Source organism: Fusarium fujikuroi, chromosome FFUJ_chr07, assembly GCF_900079805.1.
Source record: "Fusarium fujikuroi IMI 58289 draft genome, chromosome FFUJ_chr07".
Lineage (NCBI taxonomy): Eukaryota > Fungi > Ascomycota > Sordariomycetes > Hypocreales > Nectriaceae > Fusarium > Fusarium fujikuroi.
Window position 1 is genome coordinate 730,436 of NC_036628.1, and position 27,405 is coordinate 757,840.

The window sequence follows — 27,405 nt, forward strand, 5'->3', positions numbered from 1 at the left end:
CTGAAGTCAGAGAAGAGTGGTTTCTTAGTATTGATAGAAAGCTATGACCAAGGAACTAATGTATAGGCCCAAATTGTACAAACTCATATCGTCTGAGCCTGTCTAATATTTTTGGCACCTAAACGCCGCTAAGAGACCCTGGACCGGAGCCCGGGACTTGCATATTCCGACAGAACCAACCATCGCAGGAAAAAAATTATTTTTCTTTTGAGCTACTGATAAAGCCCCCACTATCATATCAAACTGAACTTTTTTGTTGCATCCCCATCCCATCTACAACTTCGCGACAACAATGGCGCCTTCAAAAGAAGTTGTCGCTCCCGGCGCTGCCGCTGTCACAGCAATTGACCCTGACCAGGTTCGTCTCCCCAAGACTCCATTGGTCCAACACATCTAACAAGTTGTTTGTAGACCTTGAAAGCTTCCAAGGCTCTTCTCGCACACATCAAGAAGGCTGCCAAGCAAAAGGCCGACGAGTCTGAAAAGCGCAACCTCCTCGACGACGATGAAGACCCCACTACAACTCCCATCTGGCTCAACTTGACGACCAAGCGCCACATTGTCGACAAGGCGCGTCTGCAGCCCGGAAAGATCTCCCTTCCTCACTCGCTCAACAACGAAGAGACCACCATCTGCCTCATCACCGCCGAGCCCCAGCGCGCCTACAAGAACATTGTTGCCTCTGAGGACTTCCCCGCTGAGCTGGGCAAGCGCATTACTCGTGTCATTGACTACGGAAAGCTCAAGGCCAAGTACAGCCAGTACGAGGCGCAGAGGAAGCTTTTCGCCGAGGCGGATATCTTCCTTGGTGACGATCGCATCATCAACAGATTACCCAAGATCTTGGGAAAGACCTTTTACAAGACAACGCAGAAGCGACCTGTTCCTGTTAACCTGCAAGCCAAGGCTCCCAAGGTCGATGGAAAGCGACAGAAGCGTGTCAAGACTGAAGGTACTGTCAACGCAGGCACTCCCGCCGAGATCGCCAAGGAGGTTCAGAAGGCCATCAACTCTGCATTCGTCAGCCTGAACCCTTCAACAAACACCTCGATCCGAATTGGATACTCCGGTTGGACCGCCGAGCAGATCGCCGAGAACGTCGATGCCGTTGTCACCGGCATGATCGAGAAGTGGATTCCTCAGAAGTGGCGCAACATGAAGAGCATCTACATCAAGGGTCCCGAGACCACCGCCCTTCCCATCTGGTTGACCGATGAGCTCTGGGTCGACGAGAAGGACGTCATTGCTGAGAGCGAGGCCGCCAAGGGTGAGAAGCCCAACATTGGAAAGAAGCGCAAGTCTCTCGACAACACCGACGAGGCTGAGACTCCCGCCGCTCCTACGAAGAAGGCCAAGAAACAGAAGCAGCTCCCAGATGCCGACGACGGCAAGCTCGATAAGCAAATCTCGGACCGCAAGGCTCGATTGAGAAAGCAAAAGGCATCGGCCAACAAGGCCATTGACAACTGAAACGTGCAATTCAAGGCATCGGTGTTGAGGCGTTCGTTGAAGGGCGGAAAACCCACAGAATAGAATTGTAGCTATACTTGCATTAACAATACAATACAATATTGATGTTCTTACGCATATCATGCGCCTTGTTTGAAACAATTTGGTCTGGTCACAAGATAGAATCTAGGTAGTCTAGGATGCTGGCAGGAGGGCGAAACGTCTATCTAACCCACCCCCGCCTTCCGCCGGCTCCAGGGAATATCGATCATATCTCAACCAGGTGCGGGATACATCGAGCTTGGCACAACTAGACAATAGATCCCATCCCATCGTCGTAGCATAAAGGTATAGTAGGTAGACTCTGTTTTACCTATAGCCAATATTAACACGCCATTAATGATATAGTCCATCCACAGGTCAACCAACCTTCTTGCCTCCTCTTGAGGACCTTGCAGGATTGAGAAAACTTAGACCATTTGTCTTAAGTGATGAAAAGACTTAGGTACGTTTGGTATATTTTAGTAGACTTTAGACCTGTTTATTCTGGCCCCCTGATTTAATATCGGAAGGCTTTATTTTCCATCTTTAGAGTCGTCCCCTCGAACCTACTAGGAAGGTAGCGGAAAGTGGAGGGGTCATAGCTGACGTCTTCAGCTCCCCACACAACCTACTCCATCTTCATCTCCATCTCTAGGGAGGTAAGTTGGAGCTGAAATAGCACTTCTGAGGTGTCTTCTTAAGTTCAGTCCAATAAAATCACTAGCATGAGATACATGTTTCTTTATATCTATAGATAGTATAAATATAAGTACCCTTGGTAATGCAGCTTACAGATCGTGACCTTAACCTACCTAACTTATGGAAGGTGCACTGTGCCTGAGTCTCTGGGACTTGTATTTGTGGCGTTGTGATTAGCAGCCAATCATTACAGGAGTACGAAGAGTGCTACTTCCGCTCCAAAGCGTCTTCATCTCCATCATCATCTCCATCATCATCTTCTTCCCCATCATCTCCGTCTTTATCACCATCCTTGGGTAGAAGGATTATTAAGATCCCCGACTACCCCAAAATTCCCTGGCGTTCCGCGCATCGACAAGTCGTTTTTTATCTCCCCCCCTTAGGCATCATGTTTGCCCCATCCTTGCTCCGGCTTGGGTTGGCCATCGGATTGGCTGGACAGAGCTATGCTTCCCCTTCTACACCACCTATTCACACAAGAGATGACCTATCCGATACCCCAATACCTATTGTTGTTTGGCACGGCCTTGGTGACCAATTCAACAGCGATGGAATGAAGAGCATCCAAGCCCTAGCAGAAGAAATCCACCCAGGAACCTTTGTTCATATCATTGCCATCGACGAGGATCCCGGCCAGGATCAAGTGGCCACTTTCAAGGGGAACGTCTCGGACCAAGTCAGCAAGGTTTGCGAGGAACTAGCCAAGCACCCCATTCTGTCTACGGCGCCTGCTATTGATGCCATCGGTATCTCTCAGGGCGGACAGTTCCTCCGCGGTTACGTCGAGCGCTGTAACTGGCCACAAGTCCGCAGTCTCGTCACATTCGGCAGCCAACACAACGGCATCATCGACTTCAGATCCTGCGGCGCTACCGACTGGCTCTGCAAGGGAGCTATGGGTCTCATGAGATTCGGTACCTGGAGCAAATTCGTCCAGTCAACCCTCGTCCCCGCGCAATACTACCGCAACCCAGCAACCGAAGCCGATTACAACAAATACCTCGAGAATTCCAACTTCCTAGCCGACATCAACAACGAGCGCGAGTTAAAAAACCAGAAATACAAGGCGAACCTGAGCAAGTTGACCAACTTCGTCATGTGGATGTTTGAGGACGATGATCTTGTTATCCCGAAAGAATCTTCGTGGTTTGAGGAGGTCAATGGCACAGAAGTTATCCCTCTTCGAGCTCGCGAGCTTTATCAAGAGGATTGGCTTGGCCTTCGCGAGCTTGACCGCAATGGTGGCCTCAGATTCCGAAGTGCCCCTGGTAAACACCTCGAGAACCTCTCTGAGCTACTGAACGAGACCATCACTAATTACTGCGGCCCATGGCGACGAACGTTTGAGTCGGAAATGAGGGACTCTGGGGATAGGTTGGAGTTGATTTGAGTTGATTTGAGTTAATCATTAGTTTTGTCATTATAGTTATTCAACAGACTGTTATACCCCTGCCTTGCCTCGTTCGTTGTGAACTTGAACATGCAAAATGAACAGATTCCGATGACAAGGCACACGTCTCGACTTGTGATGCAAGCCGCTGCACTGAAATCGTCCCAGTTCCTGGTAAGACCGACCCGTTGGAGAGACATCTTTGGTAAAAGCTCAACTCTAGGGTTGGTTCAGAAACAAATTGGGATGATTGTAAGTCCTGAACTCCATAATCAAGAAAGTCACGGCAGTTCTGTATAAGTGCTACCAGTATTTACAATACTTACTTACATTGACCTCTCGTTTTATTAATGATCATATCGTGCTCAACGAACTGTTTATTGTCGTGAGTGTATCTGAGGCTTGTAATTAACTGCGCCACAGTCCTCAGCTTCAGCCACATCGCAATTGCTTTGCATCATGACAACTCAAGTAACTTTGACTCTACGCGACCACAGACATCATCGCCATAACTGTCGAAAGATTTCTGCCATTTTCATATCCCTAATTCATACTGAGCATCCGTAATTGAAGCCGGCAAAGTCTGCGTGCTATAGCACCCACCGACGAGGCCCACTTGTTCCAATTGATCGACCATTCTATTCTGACACCGAACAACGAACTGCAAACTTGCGATCACAATCATACTATCATCCCTACCGCTCCAATGACAACCTCGAATAATGGCCCGTCCGCGGCCACAAACGGCGACGCGATACCCAAGATCGGACCCCACCCAGGCACCATCTCCAGTTCGAACCAATACACATCAGAGCTCAAGCTGCGACGTATGCTCAAGGACCATGGCTGCGATCCCGCAAGACAGGATAACTACCGTCTTCAAGGTGTGCAGTTGATTGAGAATGTGAGAGAATATCTGCAACTGTACGTCAGGCCTTGTATGGGAGTACGTGGGGGTCAGAGACTGATTGAACAACAGACCTGTGAGGACGTTCGATACGGCGTGCACGTATTTCCACAAATTCCGACTCAACTTTAGAGACGTCGAGTACAACTATCAAGACGCTGCACTAGCATCGCTGTTCGTCGCGTGTAAGGTGGAAGATACTATCAAGAAGTCGAAGGAGATTCTCGCGGCGGCATACAACGTGAAGAACCCCGAGAAATCTGTCACGCCTGATGACAAGGTACGTCCAGCAGACAGCAATCATAGCCCCGTTCTAACCCTCTTAGATGTTCGAGAACCCAGGCAAAATCATCATCTGCCTCGAACGTCTCATTCTCGAAACAATCGGCTTCGACTTCCGAACACGCTACCCCCAAAAACTACTCGTAAAAGTCGTCCGCGACATCTTTGGCAAAGAAGATGGAAAACCCTTCTTCGAGACCGCATATGCAATGTGCATCGACATCTACAAGACCTTTGTACCCATCAAGCGCACGACGTTCTCCATGGTCATGGCCGTCGTGGAGCTCACAGCCCTCATGACAGAACAGCACGTGGACAGAGTTCAAGAGTACGCAAAGACGAAGCGTCAGTACCACTGGGGTTCTGTTATGGAGACCATGCTTGATATACTAGATCTATACGTCCAGCATGGGAAATCGACAAAGGTCGGGGCACAGTTTGATCAGAATAAGATCATCGACATCAAGATTCGGCTTAACAACGATCTTGACAAGGCGTTCGAACCTCGATATCTGTACTACTGCTCCCGGTGCGAAGCCGAAGACCCCCAGCCTTCTACGCCGGCATCGGCAACATCGCCCGCGACATCAACATCATGGCCTGGCGATGGAAAACGAACGGTGAAGGGGCCAGAGGGGACGTTGCGTTTCGTGTTTGAGCCAGAGGCTGCGTTGAGAGAAAGGGAGATTACTGAAGGATTCTTTAAGGAAGAGTTCGAAGAGTATGAAGTCGAGGTCGAAGAGCCGGTGCCTCCGCCGCCGAGGGAGGACAGGGGAGGATATCATGGGCATAGAGAGAGGGGAAATCATAGGAGGGGAGGACCGTATGGGGGTTATCGAGGGGATAGGCATTACAGAGGAAGGGGTAGACACTACTGAGTCTAGTGGTGCACAAGGACACTTTCTATTCGAGATACCCATTCTTACTGCCATGGCAGCATAATATTCTATTCACTCATGGTCATACATCTAATCGTCCATACAGTCATATACATGGATATCATCAACCTAAGCCTTCTTCTCCCCCTTGACCTCCCCATGGTCCCCAATCAGCAAATCCTCTCCCGACGGCCCACTTGACTTGACACCCTCAAACTCCCCTCCATCCTTATTCGCAGCCGTCTCTTCAGCACTCTTGACACTACTCGCCTTACTAACATCCGCACTCGCAGGACTCTGAACCCGAAGACCCAAATCTTTCTGGTTGTCCGGATCTTCCATATTCGCACCCTTCCAATCCGCCGGTCGAACCTGCGGCACGGGCTGTCCCTCTTCCGGCTCGAGAACTTCTTCAGGTAGAGCGTCTGTCCCGGCGACGCGCCATACTACAGCAATTCGATCAAACGCTCGGGAGCCTTTGCGGCTAGATCCTTTGATCCCGTCCATGGCGTCCCATTCGATGCTGAAGACGCCGCTATCGAGGGCCTTGCCGTCTCGTTCGGGACCTTGGCCTTCAAAGAATGTGTTGAACCATACATGTGCGACGGCTGTTACCATGGTTAGGCCCATGCTCTTGGGGGTCTTGTTACGACGCTCGACTGAGATGTTGACATCGCTGTTGGGAATGCGGATGGGGGCCTTGGGTCTTAGGATAACCGCCATGCCGCCTGGTTCTTCCTCCGAGTTTGCTTCTGTGACATCGGTCTTTGACGATGTAGCAGAGTCATTCTTGGTTCTCTCAACGCCCTTATGGGAACCTGCGGGCGAGACTTTGTGAAGCATCTCTGTGCCCTTTCGTTTGATAGTTTTCGCCTTGCCAATATGCTCCTTGTCCTCAGTTGCTGATGATGGCGTTTCACCTGGGTTTGTTGCCTCTGAAAAGTGAGCTTCATCAGGAGCTTTCTCCTTCTGCTTGGTAACAGAGTAGCCGGCCATTTCCCATATCATATCACTAATTCCGCTCTCCTCAGGTGCTTCAGGATCAACAACCACCCGCTCCTCTTTTTTGAATGTGTGAAAGACATCGATCTTCTTGCCCTCATCGGCAAAACCCTCGATATCAACCTTGACCCCGTTACGCAAACCCCAGACGTGGATCTCAGGGATCTCGATGGGCCGGTCGGTGTACTTCTTGCCGCCTTTTGTCCACCGCTCAACGTAGCTGATCCAGCGCAATTGTGAAGGGATCGAGACACCAGCACCAAATCGCGGTCGCATTCGTCGTTCCGTGAAGCGCGCAAGGGCATCTTCGGGTTTCCAGCCCTCCTCTGCGATGAGATAACTGCAGCTCACAGTACCACTTCGTCCCTTGCCAGCTTTGCAATGAACCACCACCACTCTCTTATCGCGCTTCTCTTTCCTTTGTGCCTCGGTAACAACATCTTTACCAGAAGACATGGGTCTTCCGTCGCCCGCGACTACACCACCGCCTAGTTCTCCGCCATGTAACCAATTGCGCATACTGGCCATGATCATGGGCACGAGCCTGAATGGAGGTGGGTGGTGATCAGGCCATGGGTAATGCCTCACGCGACCATACACAGATTCATCAGGATAGCCTGTTCCTTCGGCGCGAAACTCCCATATAGCCCAATCTTCACCGTGTTTCGAATCGAGGAATTTGACGAGCTGGTCGAGAGGGTTTCGGTATGCGAGTTGGGGATATGTTTCTGAAGGACCGGATCTATGAGGCTAGGTGTTAGCACAGTCGCTAGAAATCGAGGTGGCTTCAGAGGGTGCGACTGCGACACCGCTCCCGCGATAAAAGCCTTCCAACTAATAAACTTACGTCGCGATGATATGGTCTGTAACATAGCACAAATCCAAGCCAGCCTCAGGATGCCGAGCTCGCGGCCCCGCGACTATCTGTCGCAAGATCGAAGCCATCACCAGCAGCAGCCGTCAAGTTGTAGAGGTATCTTAATAGCGTTCAAAACGACCAACTACAATTGGATTCGGCTGGAAAGCTGTTGAAGGAGGCGATGGGTTTGGGATGAACAGAACAGGCTGAGGCCGCCTGGTCGAAAGATCCCTACGTAACTTGCCTGGCGACGTCATCCCTTGCGCCCCACCAAGGGACCTGACCTTTATCGCGCCTTGATATCATCGGCAGCACATGAAGAAGTTGCTGTGACGAGATACAAATAATGCAACTAAATAGAAGCCCCGTCTTTCGTTGAATGATATAATTGAGACCAAGCTGAAGCTTCTGCCGTCCAAAATACTCAATTGCTTGTTCTCCGAGAATGCGCCATGGTTCGATGCCAAGTTCAATAACCATGTCTTCTTCGGAAATACCAATTACAGGTCACGAGAAGCTATACTTGAGCAATGAACAATTTATCGTGCTTCTTATCACTGCAGCAATGGCACAAATCATGATCAAACCGGAAATTCGAATACAATAAAGCTAACACCAGGAAATCCATACCCACCCATCCATCCAGTCTCCTTCGTTAACTTCCTCATCATTCCCATGGCCACTTCCATTTCCTCCTCGCCTCTAATACCTCGTGCACCAAGTCGATATGCTCGGCCCACAAAGCTATCTCCGCGTGCGCATGAGAACAGTCGCCAGAAAAGTTCTCCAAGTATAGGAATAAAAAATACAGTCACGAGGCCAAGCCTCTTTTCCACGTTCCTATGGTTGTGCGGTTGTACCCGTTACACCCATATTCTTTGTCCAGTCTGAAATCGTCGTCGCGTTAAACTGCAAAGCAGCTAGTCCAATCGTAGCGTCATGGCGTTTCTATCTTATCAGGTTCCGCTTTGCCTCGATTCATATCCGTTCAGTATAATCAAGTCAGAATGACACGAAGCTGCATATCGTTATGTCGAGCTTATGAGGTCTTCTTAGCAGGGCCACTAATGTACTTGCTGACGTCAGTAGCGTCATGGAACTGCTTGCCGGCCTCCTTGACACCTTGCCAGACCTGTCGAGCGGCAGGGGGAGTACCCTGAGCACTGACGAGGGAGTCGACACGAGCACCGAGCTGGCGGAAAGAGGTCTGAACATGAGTGCTCTGGCTGTAACGAGCTCGGAGGAAAGCAGTGTACAGAACAATGAGGATCCAAGATCGGCGCTGGAAGAGAATAGCGGAGAGGAGAATACGTCCCCAGAGAGCCATCTCGAGGTAGGAGACGATAGCCATAGAAGCATCGTAGTACTCCTTGACGAAAGCGCCAATCTGGTTAGCAAGAGGGCTGTTGGCAGCTTGGCGGCTAGGAGAAGCACCATCAGCAGCCTCGGGCGCAGGCTTGGGCGCAAGGACAACGGGGATGAGGTTGGCGCGGGTGTAGGTGGCAACGTGGAAGACCGAGTAGATCGTGTAAGGGATCAAGGCGAGGGGGTACTGGGGAGAGAAGAGCCACACAAGGGCCATGGCTTTTTGAGGTCAGCAAGGTTACGCAGATCTAGCAAGATATGCTTCAGAAGCTCTTACCAAGATACTGGATGTTCTCATCAGCAAGGAGAGCCATTGGGGTAGGAGCAGCTCGGGCGCCAGTCTTTGCGCGAGCGCGCATGGTCTTGTAGACGACAATGCCATAGGTGACAGCGGCAGCGATAAAGGCAGTACGGTAGGAGAGCTGGGCCATGCGGGTGTAGTAGTTCATTCGAATCCAGGACAAGAAATATCGGCCCGTCGTAAGGATCAGGGTAAGGTGTCTATAGTCAAGAGAGCTTTGTCAGTCACAGATCTGGCTATTTGTTGGCGATGTGAGCTCCAAAGAGGGAGGCTGAAGATCCAAAACAGCTATCGTGGCCATTTCGTCGCACCGGGGCAGAGCGGGACAAAGGTTGAGATCATGACAAGACGTACCCGACAAACCAACCGACTACAAGAAACACCAAGTTAGCAATGCGATTCCATTACAATGTCTGCGCGCAAGGTCGCATCTCAAGATACCACGTACACTGGAGGGTCTTGGCAAGGGCCAGAAGCCTCTCCTGGAGAGGAAGATTGGGGTTCGGCGGGGGAGCCATTGCGTCTAGGAGTAAGAGAGTCGAGAAATGTTGCGATCTAGTATAATTTCAAGTGAAAGAGCGTGAGCGATGGTCGTTGAGGACGCGCTGATGCTATTATTGAGAGTCGAGGATGCTGCTGATGAATGACGATGTCGTAAGGAAGAGAAGACAAGTTGTGGGCTTTGGCTTTCGGAAGTGGGTAAGAATCAAGGCAGGGGAGAGAGTGATGGAATGGACTGTGGCAGTGACGGAGCCCGCCCCCGCTTTGGATTTGCGGTGCTCAGGACAGGTTTCAGCGATCGGTTTCCAGCGCGGTTCAGCAGCTGAGGCGCTAAAACGGCTGCCTATCTTTTGAGAGGGGGAGAAGTGACCGGGGGCTGGGCGCTATCTAGGACCTGACGGGAGGGAGCTTGAGGTGGGGGGAAGGACAAAGAGGCTGGTAAGGGAGTTTGTCTGAGACTGTGAAGATGAGGAAATTAATATTGATTGCGGTTTCGTAGAGGTCGCACTGAGTTTTTGGACCATATTTGATAGGTTTTTCCTTTATCATATCCATTGGTTGTACACGACGCCAACTGAAACGCTTGTCCAAGCTTATCGAGAGGTGGTGATGGCTTCGATGACGACAATTAACTTGTTCGAAAGCACGTGAAGGCGCCACTCGTCTGAGAACTTTCCTGGAATACAAACCACCACAGCATAATTTCTCTACCTACGAACTCGTGCTTCATTAAGAGCTATCTCTGGTCCTTTTTTCGGCGACATCATTTGATGTACGAAGCGATATCTCATTCAATTCTCATCGTCAGTCGAACAAAGAGCTTCAATAAGCTGACCTTCGAGCTTTGACTTTCGTCATCGCCTGATGCCAGCTTTTACCAAGGCCCAGGCCCCTGCATAGCTGAACCGCCGGACCTACGTCTCAGCCAATGAGAGCTGGACGTTTCCAATTGGTGGATGGAGCTTGAATCGACTTGTGAGCGGGTTGAAATCTTCTTTTTGGACTTCGCGACGATATCGTTCAGATAATCAGGAAATCCATAGGGTGGAAGGGGTTATTTCGGGAGATATCGTGAGTTTCATCTGAGTATTTTGGCCGTCTGTGGATGTGATGTGGTTTCGCTGTTAAATACTAACTTGTCTCCACGTTATACTTCAAGATGGAGGAGTTACCCTGCACCATTTCTCGATACTTCATGGCAAGGCCACAGCACGCTCGGAATTAAGAACTTTTTTTTTAATAAAGTTAAATACGATAACTAGTCCATAAGAGAGATATCGCTATCCATTGTAGGAAACTGCTCAAGTCTTGTGGAGGGCACATCCAGGGACGAGCATAGCATGCCATGAACAATGGCTTTAGAGAGATCTTGTGTTAGAATACTTCATTAAAGAGGGGAATGATTGAGACGGCCAATCTTAGTCTAGAAAGTATTTTTTGGTCCAGGGCCATCTCTTGAATGATATACCAGAGCATCTTTGAGTTGATTGGCCCATATTCACATTCGGAAAGCCATTATACTTCAGTTGAAGCCTTGAAGTTTATATGCGGTGGTGAAGAGACCTTGGACTATGATTTATCTCCAGATGGTTTGAGGTTTTATCTCGCAGTTAATGAGACAACCCTAAGCTCATGGCAAGTCTTTAAGCGCTGTGAGCGCATCTTCAAGCTGTATCTTCCATGCTCCATCGTCTCCATGTTGCGTTTGATGTTCCCGATTGCTCCCAAACGACAGCTTCCTTCGTCACTCATTGTCAATACCAACAAGCATGCCTTCACAAGGGCGAAATATGGGCAAAAAAAGTTGTTGGCTGCGAGGCTTATATGGGTCGAGATCCCCTCAAGTGGTAGTCACGTTGTGATGCTTTGCCAAACGTTGTTTCTGCAGACCAACTATCACTCGCAAGAGCAACAACACTATTGGAGATAGCAGTAGGCGTACTGAACTCAACTCAACTTTTTGTATTATTCCCCTCTTTCTCTAAGCCCATATTACGACGCCTTAGCCATACCGTCAGGGTATGTTGGGAGAGAGACACTCATTAAAGGCCCTGACTTCTTCTCCACCACGATACACCAGGCCACTTCACCTTTACACTCCCAATATTGATCAAAGCTACAGAGATAGCTACATCTTCTTCCCTTCTTCACTTTATTATTAGAGAACATACGCACGAGTAATTTACCAAATGGTAACTCTCAAACGTGGGATGTCCTATGAGCTTCTCGCCAAAACTCCCGGGCTATCATTCCCCTCACCAACCACACCAGTCTCGTTATCAAGAATCTGTGCAGAAGTCTTTGGTGGCTCAGATCCACTACAGAAAATGACCAAAGCGGAGGTAGAAGACAACATCTGCGAGTTCTTGACCGAATGCGACAACCACTTCCACAGCCTCACCATTTGCCCCATACACCATCCCTTGGCGTCAGCATGTGTATGCCAGGAAAAGATGAACTACAAGCACATTGCCAGCAGCCTCGAGAAATCTTGGGCAAGACCTATTGATCCCGGTCACGTCAAAGCCATAGTCGAAGCAACCTTGAGCGCTCGAATCGAGGTCATCAACGAGAATAATGGTATCAAGAACGATATAAAGGGGGCTAAAAGCCTCATCCTCCTCAACGTTCATATCCTCCTTTGCATATTCGCGGAGTTCAAGCACAGCCACGATTGCAGTCTTGTGAATAGTCTTGTTTGGACCATCACTGGTGCTATCGACCAGAAACAAGAAGCTCAAGAGAGGAAAAAAACGCTTCTCAGGCAACGAAAGGCTAAGAACGACAAGTCTGTCTCGGGCGCTGGAGATCCTTCAGCGGCAGATACGGCTGTCGCTGAGGAAAGGTTCGTAATGCTTTTGACCTGTTGTTGCTGTAAGCTGACTCTCAAAGGAAACAATGAACAGAATCGCCTTGATGGGTGCAGCTACTGCAAGCTGCTGTCACATACGACCATAGCTCTTGGGGAATACGGGATCCCGTCCGCTCTCCCATCGTCAAGCCGAGAAGCGGTGAATTAGTACTCAGGTCGGTGACGACTGGGGAATCCTCACTGTTGTATGTTTTTGCTAGTGTTTTCCATTTTTGCGAGATATAGCTACGGATTGGTGAATGGTGAATGCTCTCAGTGTTGTCGCCTGGCGGCCCAGGGTACCAAGTCATAACACCGATGAAGCGCCTGGGGGGAAAGCCATATTGGTACCTATGTTAGGTGTATAAGTATAGAACCGTAGGAGATTGGATGTGATGCTTCATTGGGCATCGATAATAGCTCCCTATAAATTGAATGATTTGAAAGAGGTTGTGACGGTAGCCAATCGGAGGAGAATTGTGTTGATCACTGTTTCGCCATAAGCCTCATACGTAATGATCCATTCAGATCTCCCAGAGCATGAAACCATCTAACCTGTGGGAGATATAAGAAACGGTTTAATAACTTGATATCAACCGCGGGTTAAATAATACGGAGCATGAGTTCCGATGCCCTCGCCGATCAAAGGATTCCCCCATGCGCAAGAATTGCATCACCAAAGAGATGGGCAATCCAAGATGCCCATTATTAGCCACGCATGTCAGCTTCACACCCCATCAATCGGGCATGGCAGGGAATAATTCAGGTACCGCTCCCAGCCACAGCCACAGCTGTCACGACGACTTTTCGCCTCTTGATCTCTGTTTCATATTCTAAAAACTGGACCCCTTGGGGGATGATGCATCTGGGACGTCAATTGCCCTCCCGCCAAGGAGATAACCTGGTAACATGATCAGACAAGCAATTGAGATGAAACGATCCGACAGGCGGACATGAAGCTCCGGTCAGGCTCGAAAAGAGATTCTATGGATCCCTGCCCCATATGCTAGAGGGCATTCTCGTGGCCGTGTCGTCGTGTGTGTTGGGAGGTTTTGGTGAGACGAGCTGGGTAATGCTTACGTCGCTGAGACGTCAGATCCAGCAAAAGAAATGCTCAGTGTTGGTAACACGATGTGAGACTGAAAGATATAAATATTGAGATGAATGAGTACAGAATTTCACGATGTCGGTCAAATCTTGATGTCTTTGCCAATTGATCTCCATCTTACAGAAACAATAGCCTTCCCAATATGTCAGCTTCAATACTCAAGCGAGCAACTTGCTCAATCGCTAGCAAGACATACTCTCATGGACGGATAGCTGCTCTTCGGCAAACACCATTCTTCTCCAAGCCAATTAGTCAACGAGCAATGCACACCACAGAAAATGACAGTGCAAAACCCATGAACCCGGACCCTAGAGAGAATCCTGCTCATGAACTCACCTTACCGCGAGGAACAAATGTCGGGCGCAAGCGTTTCTCAGACTTTGAACTCGCTGGAAAGGTCTTTGTCGTCACAGGCGGTGCTCAAGGCCTTGGATTAACTCTAGCTGAGAGTCTTGTTGAAGCTGGTGGAAAAGGTACGCCAACCACATAATTGACTCGAACAACAACTAACCCAAGTCCAGTGTATTGTTTGGATCGCGCTGATAAGCCTGACGAAGGATGGCATGAAGCGCAAGCACGCGTTGTCCCAGAATGGGGCGGATCTCTACACTACCGCAAACAAGACGTATCAGATGCCGAAGGCCTCGATAAACTCATCACTGCCATCGCAGATGAGAACCAAGGTCTCGACGGCGTGATAGCCGCTGCAGGCGTCCAGCACATTTCGCCCACCGTGGAGTATGACGCAGATGAAGTAGCACACATGCTCTCCATCAACTACACGGGCGTTTTCATGACCGCCAAATCCGCCGCCAAGCAAATGATGAAGTACAAGAGACGCGGGAGCATCTGTCTCATCGCCAGTATTTCCGGACTCAAAGCAAACCGCGGTCTTGTTTCGCCCGTGTATAATTCCAGTAAGGCAGCTGTTATCCAACTTGCGCGCAACCTTGCTATGGAATGGAGCCCTATTCAGAAAGATGGCACAGGGGGTATTCGCGTCAATTGCATTAGCCCTGGGCATATCATGACGCCCATGGTGCAGAGCAACTTTGAGGAGGTACCTGGTATGCGGGAGGAGTGGGAGAGGGAGATTATAATGGGGAGATTGGCGGAGACGCAGGAGTTTAAGGGTGCTGCGTTGTTCTTGTTGAGCAATGCGAGTAGCTACATGACGGGGAACAACCTCGTTATTGATGGAGGACACACGTCGTGGTGATGAATAGAGGGGTGCTGATAAGGAGATTCTATGACTGAAGACGAGAATCGATGATAGATTAATAACAAGCCAAGCCATTTGTTTCACAGCGTAGTCCTCATCCCTTCAGCGTCGTATCACTCCAGTGCTTCATTCTCTTAGGTGGTAGATAAAGCCAAAGGCGAGCGTCAAAAATGTATCCAAATATTGGATCCGGTTAGAAATAATGGACTTTTGATGACATACTGAGAAACTTCGTCGCAATTACCTACACTCCCTAGAACCTGGGCTTGTGCCGTTCCAACCATAGAAAAACGCCCTAATAACAGCTTCGAATCTCCCATGTGCCAAATACAAGGTCCAAAATGACCCGAAACAACGCCACACAACACAAAGTTCAATAGTCTCCATGGTTTCCAATCTCATGCCCATGACTTGCCGGTCACTACGGCTATTCAATGTCATTAGAGGACAGGGGCGGGGCCCTTGATAATGTTAAATCCCCAAACCCTGAACCATAGCTCCTCCAATCGTCTCCATACAGGACTGAACTTCCTTCAAGGCGCTCTAGTATGGTTTTAGTCGAATTGAGCTACCCCCAGACTTGGACCTGGGACGAGAAAGCTTGTTCTTTAGGGGGGCCATCTCGCCCTCCTCAACTAAAACATCAAGACTAGACTTTATGTACTCCAAGCGTTCATCCCGCCCCCAATCGATGATATTCCGGACGAATCTCCGAAACTCGAGGAACTCTTCGGGTCGCTGGATAATGAAGCTCTTGATCTTTTGCATATATATGAAGTCTCCATCCTTCCAAGACACATGCAATCGAGCCTCAGTTCCATTCATGGCAACACTAAAGCTCGTGTTGTCAAGCGGTTCGATGTGTTCAATGCCCGTACACTTCTCAAGCCGGTCTTTCAACCTCTCATTGATGTGTATACAGGCCGTGGACGCTCCCAGGCATTGGTTCGTCGCCACCTAGAGACTACCTTTGCTGGATGGTCCATCGCCCTTGAACTCGACTGCAAAGAAGGGAAACGTAAGGCCTTCGCTGTTTGCAAATGCAAAGTTTCCATATGTCGCGATCTGCATTTGCTGGCCATGTTCGAAGGCTGAGAAGCGGTACCCGTATAGGAGATCGGGAACAGGGACACTGATTCTCGCGTAGGGATTGGTTATGGGAATAACGGACCTACTTACAAAGACACGATCGCTGCGCTGGATCTTGTCTGTGCTGGAACTCGGGGGGATGATGTTGTTTCGAACAAATTCTTCAACCTTTGGTTCACTTGCCCCTGCCTCCATGGCATAAAGATCATCATTGTCCTGGGGGATAGGCTCAGGGGATGATCGACCTTTCTTGAGAGATTCGACAAGTGCGGAGAGATGAGGGGGGAGTTCAGTTCGGGAGTTGAGTAAGAGGATATTGTTAAGTGCAAGATTGCAATCCCGGTAGAGGGCACTCTCTACAAGTGGCCCGTTGGATCGATTAGCTGTGCCAGTGGTAGTTGGGTAAATAGTCGGTGTCGGGTCAATAGACGGCCCCCCTTCTTTAGAAGTGAATCCGGGAGTCGAGCGCTTGAGGGATGACTTCTGAGAAAACGCCAGGTCAAAGGTGACAGCTCTACCGGTGACGTTCTTTCTACCTGCCATGATGGCTGGAGCAGAATGAGATCTTTCTTGGAGTACGGATTCCGAGTTTTGGTCTAGAATGAAGCAGTCTGAACGTGATATCTTGCGTAGATCTTGAGGATAAATATCTTCGAGCCAGTTGCCGATCTTTTCCAGGTATGAAGGACGAGGCAGAGTCTCCTTTATATACTCCAGAAGAGCAGCAGATGGACGAGTACTCCGAATAGGAGCTGGTTGAAACATGACCTATTAAGACACAAGTCAGCTCATGAAGAAGAGGCTATCATGGTGTTTTGTCGATGATGAGGTCTTGTACGACTTGATGGGATTCTCACATGGTCGTTTAGATTCCGATAACCAATTTCATAGCAAGCCTTCTTCAACTGCTGGGCCTCTGATGGAGAGATTGAGGGAGATCTGCTGGCGGCGCGCTTCCTAGGGTTGTCTGGCGTGGCCTGAATAGGCGCTGGTTCCAGCGAGCTGTCCATGATGAGAGCCGAGATTGAGAAAAATGAGGTGGTATCGAGAATAGAGGTAGAGGGCCCTTATTATATGGTTCTGAGAGGGCACTACCGTGAGTGAAGAAGGATGTTCAAGTCGAGTTTGGTCATTCTGATGAGAGTGGTTCTTTGGGCCGTGACAGGACTGGCCATGCTCGAAGTGAGTGATGAAGCAATGTCAAGACATGCATTTTGGCCACTACAAGGAGAAGGATCTGTAGTATTAGCAGTGATTCAGAGGTAATTTTGCAAGGTAGTTGAATCAGAACCTGGGGTTAATGCTTCCAGACAATACAAAGTTGTCAGTGATAAAATATCGAGCCACAACACGTTGTATGAACTTAACCATATAAAGTGCCACCTACCGCCTCTGATTCAACAACTTATAAAATCCACACGATAAAACCGTTTCCGCAAAAGCCACATGATTCTCGACGCTCCGTGAAACATGTGAAGAGCAACACAGGCACCGTCCTACCAACATCAGCATCAAAGTGCAGATTGTTTCAGCCTAGTAAACATCGTCAATCCCTGCGGTAGATCCCCCAGATTTGTATCGTAAAAGGTCCGAATGGTTTCGGATACGAGTGAGAAGTGCTAATCTTTAGGCCGTTGAGAATAAACACGCGTTGCATGAGCCTCGGCCGGCCCGTACCGCACTATGACGCCCGCAGCATGAGTTGTTTTAGCGATGTTGCTGCTGGGTCCCACTAATGGTTTGTAGTCATGATGCCTCAATTACAGTTTAAACCGTTGTTTCTGTCATGGGAAAATTGAAGATTCTCGGGATGGGCCATGATGGGACTGCATGCTGCTTTTGAAGTCACTCGACTGGACGACATCGCCTGTACTTTGTAGTCCACCATGCCCCTTCAAGACTAAATTATTATTATGTTAAAGAACTTTTCTCTCAAAATTCCTCCCTTTCCTACCTATACTCGGCCGACATGTCCGGCTTTCGGATCATCAGGTCCATGACAACTGTAATCCCCACTCACAGCCCTAAAACTCGCAAATCGCCCCCCCGGTCTCCGCTGTCAGATCCAATCTAACTCCACTGTCGTCATTGTCAGCGACTCCGGCGCTTCCGTCACATTTTCCCCTTCATGCAGTCTCTTTTTTTTCTTCCCTCCCTTCCATTCACTTCCCCTTCAAAACAACCACCCACAAACCAGAAAGCAATCCATATCTCCGGGATATCACATCATATCATACCCTCCGATCTCGCTTGTCCCCCATGGCCTCTACTCTCGAAGCTACCGGCGCTCCAGCCGCTCGCATCACCTCTACTGCTTCTACCATTGCGGACTATGCTTATCCTTATGGCCACCTGGGACACTTGACGCAGAAGCAGGAGGAAGCTTTTGTCCAGTTTAAGAAGGTCCTTGAGGAGAGGGGCCTTTTGAAAGTTGGACCTCCACCTTCTCATGATGATCCTTTGATCTTGTAAGTTTTGTAACGGGGCGATTGATAAGCAGGGTTCTAATGGCTTTTCTTCATAGGCGATACTTGCGCGCGCGAAGATGGAATGTCGAGGATGCGTACCAGCAATTCAAAGAGACAGAAGATTGGCGCAAGGCAAATGACCTGGACGTTTTATACGACACCATTGATCTAAGCGCCTACGATTTCAGCCGTCGCCTGGTTTGTCTGACGGAATCCTCGGGAACGTTAAGCGCTGACTCTGTATCTGCAGTACCCCCAATGGACCGGCCGACGCGACCGCCGCGGAATCCCCCTCTATGTCTTTGAGGTCAAGACCCTCGACTCCAAGACCGTCCACGAGTACGAAAAGGTCGGCGCATCGAGTACTTTTTCCAAGGCCAAGTCCGACGGCAAGACGCCAAACGGCCTGTTGCGCTTATTCGCTCTGTACGAGAACTTGACGCGCTTCAACATGCCTTTCTGCACACAACTCCTCGACCGCGAGCACCCCGAGGTTCCCATCACATTGAGCACAAACATTGTGGATATTTCGGGTGTCGGGTTGAAGCAGTTCTGGAATCTTAAGCAGCATATGCAGGCTGCTTCGCAACTGGCTACGGCGCATTACCCCGAGACGCTGGATCGCATATTCGTGATTGGTGCGCCGGCGTTCTTCAGCACTGTTTGGGGTTGGATCAAGCGCTGGTTCGATCCTATTACTGTGTCCAAGATTTTCATCCTTGGTCATCATGAGGTGAAGAGTGTGCTTGAGCAGTACATTGAGCCACGAAACATTCCTAAGAAGTATGGCGGCGAGCTTGATTACAAATTTGGAGAACTCGGTAACCCCGACCCTAACTGGGAGGGTGTCGTTGAGTTTGAAAATGGACACAAGACGTTCCCTAGCGGACCGTTATTGTGGGAGGAGGACACCAATGGAAGACTGGTCTGTATGGCTAAGGGTTCCAAGGACGGCCAACCTCGAAACGAGAGAATCTGCACAATTCCCAAGACCTTTGGCCTCGCGCCTGTTGTAGAGATTTCTAGCGGTGAAACAGCCGTCGAAACACCAGCGGAAACCAACGACGCAGCGGCCCTCAACGGAAACGGCCACCCCGTATCTCCCCAAGGCACACATGACGATGGTGTTCAAACCGATGATGCTCTTTTGAGCGGCGATGTGAACGAGAAGCTGAAGCTGCAGGATGATAAGCCTGTCGCGGCACAGACGGCTACTGCGTGATAGAAGTGTTATATCCTAGAGATGGCGAAGACTGGCATACCCTGGAAGCAAATTTTGGATGAGATGGTTTGAAGAATGACGGGCTGACTGTATTTGTTGAAGTACACGGAGCATATCCCTTTCTGTTTGGCGTATCATGCTTAGAACCTCCCGTTGAAGCGGTGATATGGTTGTGAATATATAATCGTGATTCCCTGTTAATATTGAACAATTGACTTCTTTATTCTATCCTTAAATCCTTGGTCTTCTATGTCCTCTGCCTGTATTAAATCCCAACTAGCCGTATGGGGGTTTGACGTCTATCCCATCTCTGGAACCTCTGGTCTTGTAATATATCCCCTTCTATTCCTCCACTGCGTAACCCCCCTCTCAAGCTCCCCCCACGTAACCCCATCTCTAACAAGACACATCGTCACCCCCAAACTCTCCGTATCTCTATTCCTCGGCTCATCGTCAAAGAACAGCATATCCTCATACTTGATCCCCGTCCTCTTCTGCAAGCTCTCAAAATGCTTAATCTTACACCCAGGATAAATCTCAAGCAAACCCTCAAACACATCTAGCGCTTTCTTTGGCTTTCCACCCTCCGGTCCAGTGATATGTAACATCTTTAGCAAATCGCGCGCAAGGCTCGGTGCAGAAGTTCTCGATGCCACGCCGATTTTTATGCCGGCGCGTGGTAAAGCGTGGAGAATGGCGGGGACGTCGCTGAAGAAACCATAGTCTTCGCCGTATCGATCTGTGGCGCTTGTGTGTGAGGAGTTGGGTTTTAGGGGCGGTGTTACGTGGGTGTCTACCCAGAATGGCCAGAGGGTGTAGTCGAGATCGAAGACGATGAGCTTGGGGAGTGGGAGAGAGGGATCGGCGAGGGAGGATGGGAGGGCGGTGGATGATGTTGATGCTGTTGAGATTGTGGAGAGAGTTGAGGTGCTCGGCGGGAGCGGGTTTTTAGAGAGTTTCTTTGGCATTTTGAGATTAGTGAGATGAAGGCCAATGTAGAGAGGGAGTTGAATTGGTGATGGAAGGTTGTGGTGTTGAGAAGTTGGGACTTTTTTGTTATCGCCCCGCGGTGGGGGGATGTGACGTCGCTGACGTGCGTGCTCTGACCAGGCAGCTAACGTTGCTACAACCTATGATCGACGTGTCTGCCTTTTAATTACCAAGAGTGGACAGTTTGCATCCACTCTTCGGCCTTGAGTTCAACGGTCAACGTTATAGCGGTTCTTTATGTACTTTATCTTTTACACACAACATCAAGCACAGTGATATTGCAATAAAGGACTATTGTTAGACTCTAACCAAGACATTAACCAAACTTAATCTCTGCCAACTGTCATAATTTATGATAATGTTGTGGCTTTCTCCTTCACTCATCTACCAAAGATCCCTGGCAATCAGGTCTTTCTCTTTCCAGGTACTTGGTTCAACTGTCTGAGACTACTGTTGGTGATTGTCCATGAGGAAGTGATCTGCATTTCGCCTTTACTTAATTCACTAGAAATCACAGCTTCTGTATCAAATCAGACTAAAATTGAAACTACACCAACTAATATAGCAATGCTTGATGAGTCTCTCAAAATCTCATTACTCAGTCTTGGCCAGTTCAGGTTGAGTGTCAACCTCTGAATTCCTACTTCGGCTACCCCGCACTCTCAGCGTTTGCGGGGAGGCAAATTACGGGTCCTCCTCTTCCTTCAGCACAATAGCGCTCATCTAATTGGCCCAAGGTAATTAGTCCAAGTCGGGGGACATTTCCCCATTTAACTTGCACATTTGCCTGACTCTTTTTAACCTGAAGACCTGAATCTCTTTTTGCCGAAACGCTGCAATCAATTCCCCCTGGGTATTTAACCCCTGCGTTATGCATATGCCGATGAGCGTGTGTCTAAGAGATAAGCGATTTCGTGCTTCTGCGTGTCATTCTTGACGATCTGCAGGTGTTCAGGGGTTGGTCGTGAGGATCGACTCATTCACGCGACACGGCCAATTGAGGGACTCGAGACGGAAACAGAAGGATTCATGATGGCCAAGAGAACGTGGTCGGACTCTGCTGCAGCGACCAGTGCTGATGCGGCGGTATGTCTTGATGTCTTGGGTTGTTATGAGAATTGGCTGACAAGATAGGCCCCGACACCAGCTCGTCCAAATGGGAATGGGAGAACTGCTTCTCATCGGCAGAGCATCACGGGAGTTGTGTCCAATGACGGTACTGTTCCTCAGATCTCACGCAAGATCAAGGCGTGTGCAGCATGTAGAAAACACAAGGTGAGACCAAGAAGCTGCAAAGTAAGAGTGAGAGTTAATTGTGCGGTAGATCAAATGTTTGATGGATGAAAGTGGCCCGCCATGTCGAAGATGCGCAGAGAGAAATCTAGGCTGTGTCTTGAGCAAAAGTCTCCAAACTATCATGGATGAAAAGTCACAGTAAGCCTTGCCCTTCCTCACTCACCGTCTCATAAATAACCAACTCCTCAGATTCTCCGAATCAGTTGTGCAAGATCTAGAGCAAATGCACAGCGCTCTAAGACAAGTCATGACCAAACTCAACCTCCCTGAACTGCCACCCCTGCAAAGCATCAATTCCCGCGAGGAAGGGTCACCACCAAAAGACGACCATGCAAATACGTCACATCAGCTCTCAGTATCACAAGAGGAATTCCGCGGTCCTTCATGTGATAACTCACCCAAAGCGACGCCCGAAGATGAGGGCCTTCCTTATGTGCCTATTCACTCACTTTACACCCTCACTAAACTCAGTGCTCTTCGATCACCCGATAACCCCGAAGCTCAGAAGGGAAACGCTATCAACGACTTTATCGCTCGCGGTGCGCTCTCGCTAGCGGATGCAGAAAGTCTCTTTTCTCTGTATCGCGACCGCTTGGATCGGTATATGTACGGCATCGGCTGTCGGTACATGACCCTCGAAGAGCTTCGCCGTAAAAGTCCAATTCTCTCCGCCGCAACACTCACAGTGGCTGCACTGCACGACCCAAAAGCCGACAACATCTACGGAATCTGCAGTGGGGAGTTCCGACGGCTCATGGAAAAGTCAATGTTTGAGCGCCGCATTGATCGTGATTATCTTCGTGCTATGTGTGTTGCTTCATATTGGCTTAGTGATCTTTCTTGGATGCTTTCAGGATATGCCATTCGACGCGCGGCGGAGTGTAATTTACATAATAGCTATAATCAGGCTATTAAGGAGCAGAGTCAGGAGGCGGCGGATTGCGCGCGGTTGTGGTATATTTTGTATATCTGTGATCAGCACCTTGCGACTTTGTATGGACGGCCTTCGATTGTTCAGGAGGATTCGTCGATTCAGGGATGGGAGCAGTTCTTAAAATCGCCGGTTGCGACGGAGGAAGATAAGCGGTTGACTGGCCAGGTCATGCTGGTTAGTATTCTGCGAAACATTCGAGAGCTCTTTGGGACGGATAAGGGGGAGCCGATTCCGAGGGTATACTTGAATCATATACTGCAGTTCAGACGGCAGCTGGATGAGTGGTATACTCGATGGATGGGAGAACTGCCTGGTAGGTCGACATCAACGCTCACCTCCAAATTATGCTAACCTCTTGCAGAGCAATGGACCCAAATCGGCTCATTCCCTCGAAAAGGAACCATTCTTCACTACAACTTCGCCCAGATCCATCTCTACTCACACATCTTCCGCGGTCTCTCCAACGACGCCCCGATCCCTCACTATTTCCTCGACTGCGCCATGCAAGCCGTCAACGCCGCAACCGCCATTATCGACCTCATAATAACCGACCCAGACGTCGCAGTCGGCATCGTAGGAATGCCCTCGTACATGCTCTCCATGACGGCCTTTGCCTGCATGTTCCTCATAAAAGTGGCAGTCAAGTACGGCAGCGATCTCATCGAGCGCCAGCGCGTCCACGACCTCACGACGAATCTGGTCCGGCAGTTTAGGTCGCTCAAGGCTGGGAAGTGGCATCTTGCGAATCTCATGGCGGGCGGGCTGGAGCGCATGACTGCTACGCTTGCGACGCCGGATCTGGGACAGGTGCAGCCTGCGGTGTATAATAATGCAGTTGAGCATGTTGACATGGTTATGCCGGGGAACCAGGTGTACACTGACATGGATGGGGATACGTTCTTTGACTACGATATGAGTTTTGGGCTTTCGCCGGTTTTTAGGTTCGATCCGAGTATGTTTACGGTTGATGCTTCGGGACAGTCGCTTCCGACGTATCCTGAGGCTGATTATGGGATGAGGCCGCAATAGGATGGATAATGGGCGTTTTGTTTGGGAATACCTTGTTGTTTGTACGTGATAGGACTTGGGTATGAAGCTGAAGAGATCATTCTTATCCGTTGTAAGGGCTGAAAGATGCTCCGTGATCGGATAACTATCCCGTATCTGAGTGAACCATGACTATAGATGTATCATGTCTGCTCCCTAATGTACATGATGATCCTCTCCACAGTTTGTCCATCTCGGATTTCGTTCCGTCGACTCCGCATCATCTTCTGCGGGGGACACGGATAACCTCATTCACCCCGCGATAGTGGATCAATCTTATCCGATCAAACAACCATTTAAACACAACAACTCACTCTCACCCATCACTAACACAATCACTAGCCTACCTATACCAAACACCAAAATGGCCAATACACAGCATATCCTCATCACAGGCGCTGGTGGCTTCATCGGCCAAGAAATCATAGCTCCTCTTCTCAACTCCTCACCCTCAATCCATCTCACAATAACCGACATTTCTGAACCTCCCGTCCCAGCTCAACACGCCCAACGCATAACTTCTCTCGCCGCAGATCTCACCAACCTCTCTGTCGTTGAGCAACTCGTAACATCTCAGCCCTTCCAAGCAGTCTATCTCTTCCACGGGCTCATGTCCGGCGGATCAGAAGCAAATCTCGATCTCGGTCTTAAAGTCAACGTTGATTCAGTCCGCTATGTTCTCGATGCTCTGAGGAATAAACTCCCCGGGGTCAAAGTTGTATTCTCGAGTTCTTGTGCTATTTATGGGCCCGAGGAGGGATATGTTACCGAGAAGACACTGCCGCAGCCGAGATCTTCGTATGGTGCAGAGAAGTTAATTGCTGAGTTGTTGGTGAATGACTTTTCGAGAAGGGGTTTGATCGACGGGCGCATCGTGAGGTTGCCGACGGTGGTAGTACGGCCTGGAAAGCCCTCCGCCGCAGCGTCGAGTTTCGCCTCAGGTATTGTTCGCGAAAGTCTGCAGGGCATCCCTAACGTCCTCCCCGTGCCGAAGGACATATCAATGTGGATCTGCAGCCCTGCGACTGTTATCAAGAACCTGATCAAGATCAAGGATATACCTGCGGACAAGTTTGGAGAGTCGAGGATTGTGAATCTTCCCGGTATTACCGTTAGTGTACAGGATATTCTCGATGCTGTTGAGAAAGTTGGTGGGAAAGAGGCGGTGGGTTATGTTAAAGAGGAGCAGGATGAGGCGCTGTATAAGATTGTTAAGAGTTGGCCGCCGTGGTTTGATGCGAGTAGGGCCAAGGGGCTCGGGTTGGATGGAGATGGGGAGTTGGTTGATGCTGTCAAGGCTTTTCAGGAGAGATTGAAGGCTTCATCGTAGGATCTTATTATTAAGTGATTCTATCTATCAATTCATAATGGGTATACTGAATATTTCCAACCTATTTCCTACAGCTTTGAAGACCTTACTCTTCGTGATACTGAACTCGGTTCAATACGCCCAGAAGTAACCAAATGGTCAACATCCAGAGTATTAACAAGTTCAGGCGTCGCTTGATCCAAGCTAGTAATACCAGCAAGTCTCATCGAAGTCTCAAGCTCATCTTTGAGAACTAAACAGCATGTTAGTCACTCCCGTAAAAACACCATCAGTCAAACTTACTCTGTGAAAGGTGTTCAACACCCTTTTGACCATACACCAGCGAATACAAAAACGGCCTTGCAATTCCAACAGCTGTAGCCCCTAGGGAAATAGCCTTGAGGATATCAGATCCGCGCTCAAAGCCTCCATCAATGAAGATCTCAAGATGTTCAAATGCTTCAGGGAACCGCTTCCGTACTTCGAGAAGGATGAGAATGGAAGCTTGAGCACTGCAAATCTGTCAGAAACCTTCCGTTTCAAGTGGATGATAGTGAAATTACCCATCAAGAGATCTCCCACCGTGATTACTCAACATAACACCCTCAACACCATACTCAACCGCCAACTTAACATCCTCCACAGTCTGAACACCCTTCAGCACAATCGGCACAGAGCTCTCCCGTCTTATCCACTCCAAATCCTCCCAAGAGAGACTCTTATCGATATATTGCCCCATCAACCGTCCGAGTCCACTGCCTTTGCCATCCTTACTGCTCTCACTACCGCTCATGGCAGATTTTATAACAACGGCTTGGGGTGCTCGTTCATCAGCCTCGCGTTTTCCGGGAACGGGGGCGTCGACAGTCACGAAGATGGCTTTTATACCGAGGGAGCGAGCGCGGCGGAGGAGTTCGACTGTCTTGGGGCGGTGGGAGTTTACGTAGAGTTGGAGGAAGAAGGGATGACCTTGGGGTGCTGCACCGATGATGTTGGGGAGAGAGTAAGAAGCGTTACTCGATATCTACAAGGTTAGCCCGTATCTCATATAATAACAGCTTTTGACATACGATCTCAAAGATTCCTTCACTAGCAGCTGCTCTACTCCAACCAAGCTCACCATCCGGATGCGCCAGCGTCGCCATGGCAGCAGGACACATGATGAACGGCGCCTTACTCTCGAGACCCAAGATATTTCTCTTGATACTGACTTCAGCGACATTTCGTAGAATTCTTGGGCGCAGCATGACTCGGCGGATGAGTTCCTTGTTCTTGGAGACTGTGACAAGGTCGGTGGCGGCGGAGGAGTAAAAGGCCCATGCTTTTGGTGATAGCGCTTTTTGCGCGGCGAGGGAGAAGTCGTTTGCTGAAATGATTTGATCGAGGGTTGGGACGGAGGAGGGGAGTTGGATTTCTGGAGATGTCAGTGAGTGTTTGTTGTATGAGAGAGTGAGGTGAGTACCTCGAGGGGGTGGGATATTGGGAGATTCAGACTCCATTGCTGCGAGATCACTCATGATGGCGGTTACAATTGCAATTGGTCACTGAAATAAAGCTGAGTGTTACAGTATTCGACTGAGATAATACTTATATCGTAGTTGTCGGCTCATCATGCGCCGTCTTCTTATATCTTTAGGTAGTATCCGTAGATCATCTTAGTGCAGCATCAGTCCCCGCAATCGGACTCCTCACCTTTCATCATGGCCCGTTCTCTCGGGCTATTTTGGCGCGAGTGGCACCGCGGCATCGACACGGTCATGTGGCCGAGGGCTCCAGATTTGCCTTGTTCGGTCTTCTCTCCGATGTGCCTCAACTGAGCCAACGAGCACTCACTTACGAATAGATGGAAGCAAGAAATTTGTATCATCATCCAGAAATTCACATTATCTAAATTTTATCTCATTATTTGTTTGTGGTCTCAATGCGAAGCCGATTGTCGGGGTGCTGAAGTCCAACGAGCTACTGGCACGGCTCTCAATATCTCAGTTCCCTTCTTGATCTGAGACTATGATCTGAACAAGTCATGATGAGAAGATCAAGACCTAAGCTGTACGCAGGCTTAACTCACTAATGTCTTGTAGAAAGTCTTCCTAGCACAACTTTGCCCGACTCACAGTGAGCGAAGCAAACTATAAGCGAAAGCTTCAATTGTTCATTCACCAAGCCTCTCCTGGCTTCACTCGACAAAACCCTA

General features: G+C 49.3%; 13 protein-coding genes and 1 non-coding gene; 9 read left to right on the forward strand and 5 right to left on the reverse strand.

The window, feature by feature from the left end:
• Nucleotides 1-292: 292 nt before the first annotated feature.
• FFUJ_08872 (CIC1-like adaptor family protein) lies at nucleotides 293-1,470 on the forward strand (the record flags this gene model as incomplete). XM_023580379.1 has 2 exons in its annotated part: nucleotides 293-358; nucleotides 412-1,470. The coding sequence occupies 2 exons, from the start codon at nucleotides 293-295 to the stop codon at nucleotides 1,468-1,470; spliced, it is 1,125 nt and encodes a 374-aa protein (XP_023433164.1).
• Nucleotides 1,471-2,578: 1,108 nt separating this feature from the next.
• Nucleotides 2,579-3,580, forward strand: FFUJ_08871 (related to palmitoyl-(protein) hydrolase; the record flags this gene model as incomplete). The annotated part of the gene is made up of 1 exon (XM_023580380.1): nucleotides 2,579-3,580. The coding sequence occupies one exon, from the start codon at nucleotides 2,579-2,581 to the stop codon at nucleotides 3,578-3,580; it is 1,002 nt and encodes a 333-aa protein (XP_023433165.1).
• A 706-nt stretch (nucleotides 3,581-4,286) lies between these two features.
• Nucleotides 4,287-5,647, forward strand: FFUJ_08870 (related to CTK2 Carboxy-terminal domain (CTD) kinase, beta subunit; the record flags this gene model as incomplete). XM_023580381.1 has 3 exons in its annotated part: nucleotides 4,287-4,504; nucleotides 4,560-4,767; nucleotides 4,814-5,647. The coding sequence occupies 3 exons, from the start codon at nucleotides 4,287-4,289 to the stop codon at nucleotides 5,645-5,647; spliced, it is 1,260 nt and encodes a 419-aa protein (XP_023433166.1).
• Nucleotides 5,648-5,776: 129 nt separating this feature from the next.
• Nucleotides 5,777-7,594, reverse strand: FFUJ_08869 (related to protein-tyrosine phosphatase; the record flags this gene model as incomplete). XM_023580382.1 has 2 exons in its annotated part: nucleotides 5,777-7,391; nucleotides 7,497-7,594. The coding sequence occupies 2 exons, from the start codon at nucleotides 7,592-7,594 to the stop codon at nucleotides 5,777-5,779; spliced, it is 1,713 nt and encodes a 570-aa protein (XP_023433167.1).
• Nucleotides 7,595-8,547: 953 nt separating this feature from the next.
• FFUJ_08868 (uncharacterized protein) lies at nucleotides 8,548-9,692 on the reverse strand (the record flags this gene model as incomplete). XM_023580383.1 has 4 exons in its annotated part: nucleotides 8,548-9,092; nucleotides 9,151-9,374; nucleotides 9,529-9,544; nucleotides 9,623-9,692. The coding sequence occupies 4 exons, from the start codon at nucleotides 9,690-9,692 to the stop codon at nucleotides 8,548-8,550; spliced, it is 855 nt and encodes a 284-aa protein (XP_023433936.1).
• Nucleotides 9,693-11,864: 2,172 nt separating this feature from the next.
• On the forward strand, nucleotides 11,865-12,577 carry FFUJ_08867 (uncharacterized protein; the record flags this gene model as incomplete). XM_023580385.1 has 2 exons in its annotated part: nucleotides 11,865-12,520; nucleotides 12,568-12,577. The coding sequence occupies 2 exons, from the start codon at nucleotides 11,865-11,867 to the stop codon at nucleotides 12,575-12,577; spliced, it is 666 nt and encodes a 221-aa protein (XP_023433937.1).
• A 47-nt stretch (nucleotides 12,578-12,624) lies between these two features.
• Nucleotides 12,625-12,740, forward strand: FFUJ_r2. The gene has a single exon (XR_002792818.1). It is a non-coding gene; the product is annotated as a ribosomal RNA (ribosomal RNA).
• A 1,036-nt stretch (nucleotides 12,741-13,776) lies between these two features.
• On the forward strand, nucleotides 13,777-14,853 carry FFUJ_08866 (related to D-arabinitol 2-dehydrogenase; the record flags this gene model as incomplete). XM_023580386.1 has 2 exons in its annotated part: nucleotides 13,777-14,107; nucleotides 14,156-14,853. 2 exons carry the CDS (start codon nucleotides 13,777-13,779, stop codon nucleotides 14,851-14,853), a joined length of 1,029 nt encoding a protein of 342 aa, XP_023433168.1.
• Nucleotides 14,854-15,813: 960 nt separating this feature from the next.
• On the reverse strand, nucleotides 15,814-16,955 carry FFUJ_08865 (uncharacterized protein; the record flags this gene model as incomplete). XM_023580387.1 has 2 exons in its annotated part: nucleotides 15,814-16,713; nucleotides 16,803-16,955. The coding sequence occupies 2 exons, from the start codon at nucleotides 16,953-16,955 to the stop codon at nucleotides 15,814-15,816; spliced, it is 1,053 nt and encodes a 350-aa protein (XP_023433169.1).
• A 1,249-nt stretch (nucleotides 16,956-18,204) lies between these two features.
• FFUJ_08864 (related to phosphatidylinositol/phosphatidylcholine transfer protein) lies at nucleotides 18,205-19,635 on the forward strand (the record flags this gene model as incomplete). XM_023580388.1 has 3 exons in its annotated part: nucleotides 18,205-18,413; nucleotides 18,470-18,611; nucleotides 18,664-19,635. The coding sequence occupies 3 exons, from the start codon at nucleotides 18,205-18,207 to the stop codon at nucleotides 19,633-19,635; spliced, it is 1,323 nt and encodes a 440-aa protein (XP_023433170.1).
• Nucleotides 19,636-19,934: 299 nt separating this feature from the next.
• FFUJ_08863 (related to magnesium dependent phosphatase) lies at nucleotides 19,935-20,603 on the reverse strand (the record flags this gene model as incomplete). Its single annotated transcript, XM_023580389.1, has 1 exon — nucleotides 19,935-20,603. The coding sequence occupies one exon, from the start codon at nucleotides 20,601-20,603 to the stop codon at nucleotides 19,935-19,937; it is 669 nt and encodes a 222-aa protein (XP_023433171.1).
• A 1,054-nt stretch (nucleotides 20,604-21,657) lies between these two features.
• On the forward strand, nucleotides 21,658-23,884 carry FFUJ_08862 (uncharacterized protein; the record flags this gene model as incomplete). XM_023580390.1 has 5 exons in its annotated part: nucleotides 21,658-21,711; nucleotides 21,760-21,900; nucleotides 21,950-22,059; nucleotides 22,111-23,168; nucleotides 23,217-23,884. 5 exons carry the CDS (start codon nucleotides 21,658-21,660, stop codon nucleotides 23,882-23,884), a joined length of 2,031 nt encoding a protein of 676 aa, XP_023433172.1.
• Nucleotides 23,885-24,266: 382 nt separating this feature from the next.
• On the forward strand, nucleotides 24,267-25,232 carry FFUJ_08861 (related to nucleoside-diphosphate-sugar epimerases; the record flags this gene model as incomplete). Its single annotated transcript, XM_023580391.1, has 1 exon — nucleotides 24,267-25,232. The coding sequence occupies one exon, from the start codon at nucleotides 24,267-24,269 to the stop codon at nucleotides 25,230-25,232; it is 966 nt and encodes a 321-aa protein (XP_023433173.1).
• A 68-nt stretch (nucleotides 25,233-25,300) lies between these two features.
• Nucleotides 25,301-26,728, reverse strand: FFUJ_08860 (related to L-lactate dehydrogenase (cytochrome); the record flags this gene model as incomplete). XM_023580392.1 has 5 exons in its annotated part: nucleotides 25,301-25,464; nucleotides 25,515-25,723; nucleotides 25,775-26,235; nucleotides 26,282-26,625; nucleotides 26,674-26,728. The coding sequence occupies 5 exons, from the start codon at nucleotides 26,726-26,728 to the stop codon at nucleotides 25,301-25,303; spliced, it is 1,233 nt and encodes a 410-aa protein (XP_023433174.1).
• Nucleotides 26,729-27,405: the final 677 nt, after the last annotated feature.